Here is a 13,710-nt window from a genome sequence, read left to right on the forward strand (position 1 = left end):
GTTACCACAATCTTTCTCTCTTCCCTATTTCCTTTTCATATGCACGGATAATGAGCATTTATGTATTGGTTTACAGAAAGATGGAAAATTACCCGAAAATAAAAAGATGGATTCAGAACAAAACTATTCAGTCACGCATGACTTTAATAATTTTAAATCCAATTCAAATGAATCAAAAGAGACCATAATGATGATTTCTTAACCTGAAACTTTGAAAGATTGGGCATTTTGATCAACCTGTGTATGCATGTGCAGAAAAGCACCCCGAAAGCTTTACATTATTACTTAAACACAGTGAAAATTTGGGGTCCCATTTTGTCGAATTCAAATTCTTACTCACACAGAGAACAGGGGGGTTAGTGCTAAATTGTGATGGTGCTCCTTGATCATTAGCAGTAAATGGGTACGAATCCAGCTGTCCATGGGCCTAATAACTCTCAATGAGTACTTTTGATTGGACTTCCGTAGAAGTCCAATGCGAGCATTTGTGTTAGGCTCGGCCCATTCTCTTTGTCACCGTCTGATTAAAGATGAGTGTGTTTTTGGCACAAACCACCACACAATAACTCTGTACGACACATCGAACAAACATGCTCTGCCGTCGGATTGTGCACCAATCAACATCCCCACGAAATACAATGTGGGTGACTCGCATCAGCTAAACTTTGGCCTCTCAAACTCCATGATCAAAGGGTACTACTGGTCCCACACTCACCCACCCCACCCATCATATTAAATATGAATTCTTCTTCTTCTTCTTCCATCCATTTCAGTGAACCCCACAAACGTGCATGCCAAGAAGTGGGCCAACCCAAACTCAATTTAAACCAGGCAAGAGAATTCAGATGTGAACGATGGTGAGAGAAGGTGTAGAAAAAAGTGTCCCAAAGGAGAACGGCTGACTGTAGGAAACAAAAAAGAAAAAGCCGAAATTTGAATTTGTGTCAAACAGTCATAGGATATGGGGGCATATCTTTCCCTTGCCTTGCAAATCTTACAAATACAATATCTGCTTTTTTACAAATGCAATGCAGACATCATCATATGAGTACCATTTGCAATTATTTAGTCCCCCACACACATATCCATCGCATACATATCTTAACCACACAAAATTAATAAAAGTGAGACTACATTTTCCGAATCCCAAGAGACACCCTAACTTTTTCTCCTTCTTTTTTTTCTTTCTAATTAAAATTAAATATAAAAAAAAGCATTGCCGTTGACTGGCTGCATCTTCTGAAATCATATGATTCTTTTTAACTTTGTCCTCTCTCTCTCTCTCTCTCTCTCTCTCTCTCCCCCAAACCATGGCTGGGCTCTAAGCCAAGGCTTGCACATAAATATAAATAGAAGCATTTTCAGCATCAATTAATGTATGGGCCTGATTCGTAGTAGGTCATTCATTTCATTTATATCAGATCAAATCATACTAAGCTTGTCCATGGCTTACACAAGCAGTAGCCTCTACAGCTCTTCCCTAGCTTGGGATTCTCATAACAACCATCTTGGACTTGTCAACAACACAGACAGAATGTCTTTAGGTACCACCACCACCACTTCCACTTCTGCTTTTGTTTTCTCTCTCTCTCTCTCTCTCTCACTGTTTTTGTTTTCTGTCTACATTCCTTCCTTATATAAACTTCTTGTCTTTATATTGTTGCAGCTATGGATGAGTACATGATGATGACGATGATGATGAAGTCACCGTTTTGCTCACCTCCACTGGTAGATCAGTCAGATTTCTCAACGGGGTACTTGGAAGATGCTTTGCTTGAATTTAGCGAGCCTTCCAAAAGAAGACGGGTGCTCTTGTATACCGATAACGAGATCAACCACTCCGCTACTACGACTAGTGTTCTTGAAAAGGTACCTACTTCTCTATATCTACTGCATGGCATGCCCTGTTTTTGAAATTAATTTCACACTGACATATTTACATATTCTACTTGGAACTAACAGAGCCTCTGGAATTCACACTGGGAACTCTCTGAGAATTTTGACTGCATGACCCAGTTAACCAGTTCCAGTGCGCTATCAGGTAATTATTTTAACTTTCTGGTTTGTTTGTTTCTTATCAATCATGGAATTTAGAGACTAATTAAAGTTGGATTCAATTTCAGTTCTACCGGGTGATCCTGTAAGTATAACCACACCAATCAGCAGAGTCTGTGAGGAGACAAACAGAGTCAGAATGATAAAAACAGCAGAAGAGGCAACAATGCCAGCTCCTGAAGCTATTGATTCCTCCTCTTCTTCTTCTTACAAAGAGGACTCAGCCAATGCCAACTCTGATTATTTACCTGCTCCTCCAGCTGCAGGTACATATATTTTTCTTTCTTTCGGTCACTCAATCAAAAGTAGTGCCTATATATAATATAAAAAGGGTACGAACGTAAAAACAAATATGTATAATTAATAGATTATTAAAATTGGATGAGCAGTAATAGGTGGTAGCAGCAGTGATGAAAAGAGGAGAAAGAAGAAGAGGGTGATAAGAAAGGTGGTTTATCCTTTTGCATTGGTGAAGCCGGGCGGGGTAGAAGGGGACATGACCTTAAACGACATCAACGAGAGGATCCTCATGCCGCCAACAAGGCCAGTACGACATCCAGTCGGGGACTTTGCGTGTCGGCCATGCGTGTCTGCTGATGGCCCTGGCCTTTCTGGCAAAGCTGTGGTGGCCCTTACCAGAATTCACACTCAGGGCAGAGGCACCATCACTATTATCAGAACCAAAGGTTAAAAATCAACCACATCAGCCAGCTAGCTAGCTACGCATGCACCTAGCTATAACATATATGCTTCAGTGTTCGATGATATCCATCTCTCATCTTTAATTCTTCATTAGCTAGTTAATTAAATCTGCTCTCTCTTGAATTGTATAGAACAGAAACCTAAATGAATGTGTAACATGTGTTATGGGTTGTTACTTTTACACATAGTTAATTGATTAAGAACTGCTACTACTATTTTATTATTATTCAGCTCCGTCACGTCTTTGTTTGTTGTACTGACTACTTTGACAATAAATGTGTGCAACAAACAACACACAAGATTTCTCAAGTCCAAATAATGGAAAAAGAAGCGAATAGAAACGAAAATGCATGCCTCTCTTCAAAGGTTAAAGCTTGCCTGACACAGGGACCTGCCTATAAGGCAGTCTAATTAACGTCGTTGTTCTCGATCGCAAGGTGTAAAGTAAACTAGGGTTGGTCATTTGTCTGGTTCAAGTGGGGACAAACAAACTATCCAACAGCAACGAAAATCATCAGACTCAAATAATCCAAAAGTGGAAATTCAGATCACACATATATATATATTATTTGTTGAATATAAGATGGGTGGATTGACCACCATAGATGCATAATCTTTTACCTTATGGTGTTGGATTGGTGATGAATGAAAGCTTTATCTTCTCCCATTAATTCATTCCCATCTCCTTTACTTTAACTTTTCTTTTTCTGCTACGTACCTGCTGCAGATACCTCCTTCTGCAAGACTCCAACAACTACCACTACAAGTAGTACAAATCATTTTCCAATTTCTACACACAAACAGACAGATCATATATATATATATATATATGAGACCAAGACTTTAAGCTTAGCCAGTAAGGTAGGTTCCTATAAATTTATAAAACTTTAAAGAGTACACCAATCATTAGACTAATACTGTTCTGATCCTTAACTAATGCCTGCCTTGCCAATGCCTAGAATAATATTCTTCTCTTCTCTTCTCTTCATGTGATGTGGCCTGTGGCCTGTGGCTGTGGTGGATGTCTTCTTCTTCGTCTGCATCGCATTAGCATATATTTATATTTATATTATATATATATATATAGGTCTCCGGTCAACACTCAAATTTCAAACTTGGCCCAGGATTCAAGACAACATGCACCCAGTTACATGCGCCTGCATCACAACCGTCTAATGGTAATACCCTTTGACTTTTCCTGATGCAAATATTTAATATATATATATATCTCATGCGGGTGCGGCCTCAGCTTGAGGAGGAGGCACGAAAAAGCGAGCAGCACATCACATCACATCCTAGCTAGCAAGCAGCATGCCTACGTGGCTAATCTTGGTGCGAGAGTGACAAAGGAGTGACGACAGGGATTGGATGTTTTGTCTCATTACAACGAGAAATCATTTTTCTTGTTTTAGGTGAAGAAAAAGAAAGAAGAAGCAGCTTTTCATCTTTTTCTACTCAAATTTCTTTGGATATTGCAGAATCGATATATATATATATATATATATATTATATAGGTCAGGTGGTAGAGAAGCCACACAACACTTATACTACTAGTGGGACGGACTAGAAAAACTTATACATTCACTAGAAAAACTTATACATTTTCGGCCAATCATATAGTGGAAAAGTTATCACGCTATGTCTTTGTTGGAAATAATAAAATAATATTATTTCTGTTACACGCAAATGTTTATTCGGACGGATATAGAATGGAATTCTATTTATTTGAAAATAAAGACTACACTTTACACTAAGCTACTACTACTACTACCCATTCAATTATATTTAAAGAAAATAAAAGGTCAAGTATATATTCCAAAGGGAAAGTAAATAAAGAAAAAAAGAGAGAAATCAAACAAGAATAGTAAAGGGGGAGAGAGAGATGACCTAAAAGGATGAGCAGGAGGTTCGAATGAAAAATGGAAGCAAGGAATCAATGTGTTTTTGGCTTTCTACCTTTGAAATGCAAAATGAAGTGTTTTGTAAATGTATGGTGAAAATGGTAAATTGAAGTTAATGTACATCTTAATCTCCCTGAGATTTAATCATAACTCTCCAAATCCAATCCAACACTAATTTACTTTGGTTGTTTCACATTGTTTGTACACAAGTTGGTACTGAATTGATGGCACTCAATTAAATGATTTCCCCTTTTCTTTGTATCTTCAAAAAAGAAAGAAAAACAAGATCCTTGGTATACGTGAGAATGCCATCCACTTTTGCTTTTCCAAATCCCCAATATTGTGAGAATTGGATTCTCTTTTTTATTTAAACATATATATATATATATATATATATATAAATACCCTCCATTGGGATTTCACTCTTTAAATTCTTTTTAAATAAAATACTCACGAAGCTTTCTACTGTTTTTTCTTTTCTTTCTGTGTATATGTTCACAACGACCTGAGTCGAAGAATTGGACTTAAACTTTTACAACAAGGGTATTAGCAAGTCCAGATAAAACATGATCTCTTCCTCCTTGGACCTCTGTCAAACAAAGTTATGTAGGCCCGCTTAAAGCACACGTAGGCCCTGGTTCTGAATTCATATTGGCCCAATATTAATGCATTCTGGGTTCTCCTTATTACATCATCGCGTCTGCTTCAGAATCAATATTGCCCCAGTTATTTTATTTTATTTTATTTTTGTGTGTAAAAAGATGGTTTATTAGAGCATTGGCAGTAAGGGGCCCAAGGGGAGGGATTGGGAAGGGGCAAACCCAAAATGTGGTTTCCAGCAACAAGAAGCTGTCAGGCCAAGCAGTAGGGCCCTTACAAACTTGGGCTGGACCCGAGCTCCACCCCGCGGGCTGTGATGATGCGCTACAGAATCGCCTAACGGCATGATTTCACGGAGCCATCCAATCGCTTTTAAACATATCCAACGCAACCATTTTTTCGCGAATAAAAAATCAAAAGCAACCCCAATGGCTCTATACCACATGGAAGCTCCTGGGCTCTCCGATCAGTTTTTTCCAGCAATCCAACAGCAGACAATTTTTGCCCAATAAAAAAAGAAAAAATCGGAAAAATTTTAAAAAATACGAAAAAATATTGAATTTTTTTTTTCTATAAATACCAACAAATTCTCTTCACCTTTAACACCAACTCTTCATACATTTTCTTCTCATTCTACTATTTTTCACTTTCTAGTCAAATTTTTTTCACTTTCAAGTTGTTTTTTTTCTCTTTCAAGTTGTTTTTTTTCTATCATATTATGGGTTCTTCTAGTGAAACTGGAGAAGGGGCATGGAGCATGACAGAAGATATTAGCTTGTGTGAGGCTTGGCTCCAAGTTAGTCATTATTCCGTAACGGGCAATGAGATCAAATTATGTCATATGTGGAAAAATATTCATCAGGAATTTTGTAAAAGGGTAATTTGTTCGACCCGTACGGATCAGACATTATATAGTAGGTTGAAAATTCTTAATAAAGAGCTGGAGAAAATGGAGAGATGCCTTGACAAAAGCGATGAACAACCATAGAAGCGAGGAAAACCTTAGCAGTGAGGTAAATTATTTGTAATTATTTGTTTTATTAATTTCTATGTCATATTAAATTTTATTTAAATGTTTCTTGCAATTTATATATTATGTTAATATTTCTTGTATTTCCAATATTAATATGAATGTTTCTTGCAATATTTATATTTTGTTTTGCATTTCTAATAAATGGTTAAAGTTTCTTGCGTTTCCATTAATTTTTTTAATACTTGTTGCATTGCCAATATTTTTTTTAGTTTCTTGTATTTCCTTTTTTTTTTTTTAAATACTTGTTGCATTGCCAATATTTTTTAAAGTTTCTTGCCTTTCCTTTTTTTTTTTTTGTATAGATTATGCAAGCACAAATGTTTTTTGGTTCTACTGGGCAAGGGAAAAAAAGTTTCAACCATACCCTATGTTGGGAGGTGGTGAAGAATTGTAAGAGATTCCAAATTATTCTAAAAGGTCCAACGATAGTGTTGAACGAGATGCCACTCCATGAGACACCGACATCGGATTCACCTATGGATTCCCCGATAAGTCAAGACTCACCTATCGAAAAAGAGCAGAGGCCTATTGGGAGGAAGGCGGCGAAGGAGAAGAGAGGGAGTAATTCTACCAAGAATACATCTAAATATTTGGAGGAGCTTTCAAAGATGCAAGCAATGAGAATTGAAATGGATATGAAACAACAAGAGCACGATAGGGCAATGGAAGTAGAATATGCAAAAGAAAGGGAGTATGTACGCCAAGGAAAGATTGAAAAAAATGATCGGGAAACCATGGCTATGGATACAACCCATATGTCTCCCGAAACAAAACAATTTTGGAAGTTAGAATGAAGGGATGTTATGAGACGAAGACTTTTTCGTGACGATGAACCTAGCAACACGGATTGGTTAAATGACCAAAACCATTAAGTTAGTTTGCTTGCCTTTCATTTCATTGTACCATTAAGTTAGTTTGCTTGCCTTTCATTTCATTGTATTTTTTGTTTTGTTTAAAAAAGTAGTTGTAATTCATGTATTTTATTTTATGAGTTGTATTCATTTTCTTTTAGTGAATGAAGAAAATATTCAACAACATTCCTTTTTATTCAAAACATTACATACATAAAAAGCAACCCACAACCAAAGCATAAAAAATAAACAAATCACAACCAAAGCATAAAAAATAAACAAACCACAACTAAAGCATAAAAAAACAACAAAGCATAACTAAAAATACAACATAAACATAATACAATTAAAAACACATCTTCACTTTACTTTATTGTCCTTCATTGCCTTTCACCGCGCACAAATACTCCATCAAGTCCATTTGACGGTGTTCATGAATATATGACGATTGCATCTCCGTGTAGCGCTCAATCATCCGATGCATGAAACTATCGGTCTCTAACTAACGGATCATGCTGCACTGGTTCTCCATTTGGCCCCATAGGTTTTTCATAAATTCGTGTTAAGGCGGAGTTCATTGGATCTGATTCATACTCATCTTCAGCAACATCGTAATTATACTCATCTTCCACAATCATGTTGTGGAGGATGATACAAGTCATCATTATATTCCTAAGCACCTCCTCATCAAATAGACGTGCGCTCCCCTGATAATTGCCCACCGGGCTTGAAGGATACCTTGCACCTCTCCACATCTTTTCTGTACCCATCTTGATAGGTAGCAAAAAAAAATTTTCCTTGTGGGATCGGGGATATGGAATTGATTTCACAAATGTTGTCCACCTTAGGTAGATACCATCAGCTAGATAATACCTGTTCTAGTAGACGGTATTATTAATTACAAATTTATAAATAAACCCAATCCTAGACATGTATTTATAAAAAAACCCAAGCACTATTTAAACATAGAAACACACCCAAAATCAACCCCAAAGTCAACTTTTTGGGTGTGTTTATAAATGGGTTTTGAGTGTGTGTAATGATGGGTTTTGGGTGTGTTTATATGTTTAAATAGTGCTTGGATTTTTTTATAATTTCAACTCCCATTTTGGGTGTTTTAGTGAAATTATTAATTTGATATGTGATAGTTGGGCATTCACCTATCAGAACATCATTGAACACCGGGGATTGACCCAGGACGTTCAAATCATTTTGAGAGCCGGCAACTCCAAAGAAGGCGTGCCAAACCTATGTATCAAAACCAGCAATGCCGAGGATGATGCTTTTCGCCCTTTCCGATTCTCATAGTCCCCTTGCCAAGCGGATGGACAATTTTTCCATTGCCAATGCATGCATCAATGCTACTAATCATTCCAGAAATCCACGAGACTCGGCTTTTTGTAGAAGCCGTTGCAGTCCTCAGGCGTAGGTCTGCGCAGTAGTCCTGGTGTACAAATTTTTCATCTGCATCACAAAATCGCACAAAGTTCTCCAAAATAGTGGACTTCCCCATCCAGGCAATCTCATCCACTGATAGATGACCCATACGCCAACATTCGTATCACAGTTGTGAACTTTTGCTCGGGAAGCAGCCCCAAATCTCTAGCACAATTTTTCTTTTGAACAAAGTAGTCATCATAATTGCAAATATCATGCATGACTTTATTGAACAAATGAGGTTGCATTCTATATCTTGACTCGAAAATGAACATCAGAGTACAAAGATTGTGGGATAAAATAATCTTCCATAAGATTCTTACCCCGAGAATGTCTATGTCTATCCACATTCGGTGCCCGGCCTTCTCGTGAACCACGGCGGCTCTGGTTTTCTTCCTCCAGCAAAGCAACGGCCACACCAAGTTGCTCATCTAGTTCTCTATGCGCCCTTTTGCTTGCAGCTCTTCTACGCATTCTTACTCACCGTTCTCGCTCTTGCCTCTCCAAAACCTCTTCCATGTCGTCTGACATTGAGAATGGAAGAATGAAATCTAAAATATGAGAAATGAAGATGTAGAGAAGATATGGTGTGGGAGGTATGAGCTGAGCCTCTGCTTTTATAGAAAAATTTAGGCAGATAGAGATGACATGTTGTGTAATTTTAGAAGGTGAAAATCTTATCTGAAATTTGAAATTCACATGAAATTTGAAATTTGAATTTTGAAATGTATCTGAAATTTGAAACCGAAAATCTGATCCGATATAAGTAGTATTGACACGTAGGAATCCAAAAATCTTATCCGAAAATATTATCCAAATTAATTGTTTAAGTAAACAAAGTTGTGAAAAAAATAAAAAAATGAATAGTATTGCCATGGCAAACCTTGCACTTGGAAACACAATTTTTTTTTGTGCTAAGACACCACTATTTATGTAAATAGTACTTAGTGCTCCCCTTGCCATGGACAAAGGGCTAACTGGTGGAAGTGCTTATAGCCACCAAGATTGAAACAATAATTGCTTTACACCCAAAAAAACAACTGCTAATGTTTTTGTTTTGGGCATCATTACCATTAGCTCATGCTGTCGTCATATAGTTAATGGGTCAAAGCAAAAGTCTAAAGTCTTCAGCCCAAGCATTGCCCGTATCAACCGCAACGGGAAGTGGTCAATACTTACTACAGTAATAGGTCAAAGATTCTTTCTAGTTATATAAGTAAATTTATATTTTACGAAACTGTTATTTCGCGCGCCCGTAAAAGAATTGATTGTGCAATAAAATAAAATAAAATAAAATAACGAGTGCATGATGTCAATCTGGAGTGTGGGCGGTATAAATGCAATGCGAAATTTGACAACGCGGCGCGAAATACAAATAGACTCACAAGTTTGTTTATGCAATTTTGTTTTTGAACTTCGTCTCCCTTAGAATTACAAAAAATAACTCGTTCTGCTGTTGCCATCTTTGGATCAAGAGGAGAGAGAGAGAATCACATTGCAAATATTATTATTTCAGATCGTAGTGAATAAAATGATTGATTGAATGAAAATCTCAAGAACATCCCGCGAACAAACAAAGAATCTAAACAAAACGAAGGAAGGTACTTACGTGTGATGAGGTCCAGAATAATGCAACAATCAAAAGGACACAAAATCTAACAGACCCTAGCTAGCTAGCTAGCGACACAACTGATTCTGATACAGAAATGGAAAACAGCCAAAAACGAGTCACCCCCGCTCTCATCATTCAGAGCCTTCTTCTTAATTAGCTTAGTATTAAGTTGGAAAAGGTGAGTGATGAAGAAGAAGCCTTAATTTGTGGATTAATATTTGGTGGGGTTTGATGATGATGTGTGTTTGAGCTGATGATGATCAAAACAGAGACAAGAAAAGACGGTCTTGAGAACCTTCTTGAGAACTTGGCCCCGTTTTGGGATCCAGCGAGGGGCCATGAAAGCACCACCATGATATTGATGATGAGCACTAGTAGCCGTGGAGGTTGCTTCTTCGCAGCTGTGGATGAGAGCAGCCATATGAATATCTGAATATGTTGGCTGCGCTGGCTGTGTGTGTTCGTTTTCTATGGAAGGGAGACAGACAGCTTAGGCTAGATAGGTTGCTTTTGGAAATGAAGTTAAGTTGGGAGTCGGAAGAGGCAGTGAGAAGTGGTGCCGACAACAAGGTGTTGGAGTTAATAATATGAGGGGTGTGGAAGCCGCGTAGACTCATTCGTTTAACCCTAACCGAGTGAGTAACGCGTGAAGGCTCTTCTCTCTCTCTCTCTCTCTCTCTCTCTCTCTTTAAGACTCGTTCTTTACTACTTGTTTATATAAATAAAACCCCAGTAACACTATCAATTTCTAATTTGTATTGTAGCCAACCAACCAACCACCTCAATCACCCACCATATATTATCAGAGGGAGAGGAGCCCAATTCCCTTACACGCCTCATATACTCTCCCTCGGGAGAGGGAGTTCAATTCCCTTACACGCCAATCATATACTCTCTCTCGGCTTTGAATAAGTCATTTCATTCTACTTCTCCTTGTGCCCCTACTTTATTCTGCACATAGAGAGTTTGAAGCCCCCTACTTTAATTAATATAGTACATATGTGTTCCCAGCTAGTTTATCTGTTTCTGTACATAACACAATTTTTTTTTAATTTCTTACTGTTTCACATACATCACATTTCCTATGCATACAGAATAACCTTGTCCATTTGCTGAATAATATTTGTACTCATGCCCATTTGCTGCTTTTCCCTTGTCTCTTTTTTGACTTTTCAATATTAGTCCCAATCCTGACCATTAATGAAAAATATAACTGAGATACAGGTGGCGTGGCGACGTCTTAACTTTTCTGATTAGAATCCGTTGACCTTGACCTCACAAAAGACCAAAGGCCCCAAAGAGAAGTAAAAAGCCCCATCAAAGAATTCGGCCTAAAATGGGTCCCCCTCATGGGCTCAGATGAACTCAACTTAGACTACAACATTTTGGCCCACACAGGTTACAAAGAATCAGTCTACAGGGAAGGTTATAATGAGGGCTTAAAGTGAGGAGGTTATTTGAGGAGGTCAAATCTCACCATCAATAAATGTAAAGAAATCATGGGATTTAAATATTTTAAATGTTTTGACTGTCGGATCGGTCTCCTCAAATAACCTCATCACTTTAACTCATCATTGTAAAAGCTCCCATCAGTCTACTATAATCAAATGCACAGGGATTGCGGGCTTTTATTTCGGGCTTGATATTGCCTGGGATTAAAGAAACGATTCACTACTTGTTGGAGCACCATATGGATATGGTGGAGCAGTACTATTGGCTATGAAGTTTTTTTTGTTTTTTATTTTTTTTAAATACAAACGATACTGCTAATGGATTATAGCCCAATAGAAAATGACATTTATTTACAGACTACTCGTCTCAAATTCAAACCCTTATAAGTTATGACACCTTAGTAGAGCGTGTGAGAAACCTCTCACAAATGTAAATACTCATAACCACTTGCGTCACAAACCCTTACATTAACTATGAAGTTAGCAACAATGATTATGTGCAATAATATCTTATATATTTATTTTATGTGGAAGTTTTCCAGAACAATATCCAGTTTATGTATATATATATATATATATATGTTCCTTGTTGCATTGTGATTGTAGCAGCTGTTGAAGTTGAGCGCAAGTTTGACTGAGATCACCTTCGGAGGGGCATTCCCAAACATCACATTCGTAACTTTTTCGTTTACTTGTACTAGAAAATATTTTTTCCCTTCAAATACTAATACTATTGCTTGTAGATATTTGATCCTCTAGTTTGTTTTTTGTTTCAAGTTTTGGCAGCCATTAAAACTTTATCAGTGATGTAGAGTGTTTGCTGTTAAGACTCTTTGGCCCAATTTGTATGTGTTTTGTGGGCTTTAAATTAGTGGCTTATTGAAATTACTACATATCGGAAGATGAGTCATTCTATAGTGAGCGCCTAATACATGGCCCTTAGGGGAGACCCTATCTCTTAACCGTTGGATTAAGCTAATCAATTTGATCCAACGGCTAACTAATTTGATCAAACAGTTAAGAGATAGAGCCTCACCTAAGAGCCATATATTAGACCCTCACTATAGAATTATTTGTTAGAATAGATGGATAGTTGGGTTGGGTTGGGTGTGTTTCCACATGATTGTGAGACTAGTTTTCTTGTCTCATCAGTAAGACGACAAATTTGGTATAGATCATTCTATTTGCAGCAAAAGTAAAGTTTTGTTGAAAAAGTTTGACAATGGAGCCCACATGTCGGAAGGAAATTTCCTCACACCTTCATGAAGCCTTCCTTCTTTGGTTATTAGCCAAGGCTTTGCCTATAAGAGCACTTCCATCCATTTGCCATGGCAAAGGGTAAGGGCAAGGCAAGAGCTGTTACTATTCACATGAATAGTGACAGCCATTGCAAAAGGCTTGTTGTGTTTTCACCCATTATCATGGCAACCATTATATTCACATGAGACATGAGGAGAGACATTTGTATAGAGTTTTAGCGTGGGAAGTGAAGAATATGGCTATGTATTTATTAAAAAAAATTCTGAAATTTTTTGTACTTTTTTAAATAAAAAAATTTGAAAGTGCACATGTTAGAAGGAAATTTGCTTACACCTTCATGAAGCCTTCATTCTTTGGTCATTAGCCAAATGTCACGGGATGAGCGGCGGCGCAGCGCGACGAAAGTGAAACACAAATTTCACCACTCAAAGCACACCCGTGCGGCCCAGGATCTATTCGATCCCACTCAGCCTTCTCCCACTTCATGATATTCATGACTCTCATAACTTCAAGAGAGGTTCCCCTTCAATTGTCGTCTCCTACTAGACAATGAGTTACACTACCTTGTGACAATACAATCACTCCGCATCCGGCAACGAACCCTCGACGCCCATACATCAAGCGTTGCATAAGACACGTCAACTACATCGACCATGTCGCATGCTTAACTCATGGCTCGCTCATGTCCAAGTCAAGACATAGCGATCCAACACACCATTGGTTTACCCACACTTCTGTTAAGTTATTCCTTTAGCGTCCACGATAGCCCACATCCTCAAGCTATACACGCAAGCTGTCATACTTGCAT

At 37.8% G+C, this 13,710-nt stretch overlaps 1 protein-coding gene across 1 annotated transcript; it reads left to right on the top strand.

Moving 5' to 3' along the window:
* The first annotated feature begins 1,285 nt into the window (after positions 1–1,285).
* LOC103321001 (XRI1-like protein) lies at positions 1,286–2,983 on the top strand. Its single transcript, XM_008222744.3, has 5 exons — positions 1,286–1,544; positions 1,667–1,869; positions 1,963–2,041; positions 2,124–2,321; positions 2,445–2,983. The coding sequence occupies exons 1-5, from the start codon at positions 1,379–1,381 to the stop codon at positions 2,744–2,746; spliced, it is 948 nt and encodes a 315-aa protein (XP_008220966.2). The 5' UTR covers positions 1,286–1,378; the 3' UTR covers positions 2,747–2,983.
* Positions 2,984–13,710: the final 10,727 nt, after the last annotated feature.

The sequence above is a fragment of the Prunus mume genome, linkage group LG2, assembly GCF_029339155.1.
Source record: "Prunus mume cultivar Tortuosa linkage group LG2, ASM2933915v1, whole genome shotgun sequence".
NCBI classification, from domain to species: Eukaryota; Viridiplantae; Streptophyta; class Magnoliopsida; order Rosales; family Rosaceae; genus Prunus; species Prunus mume.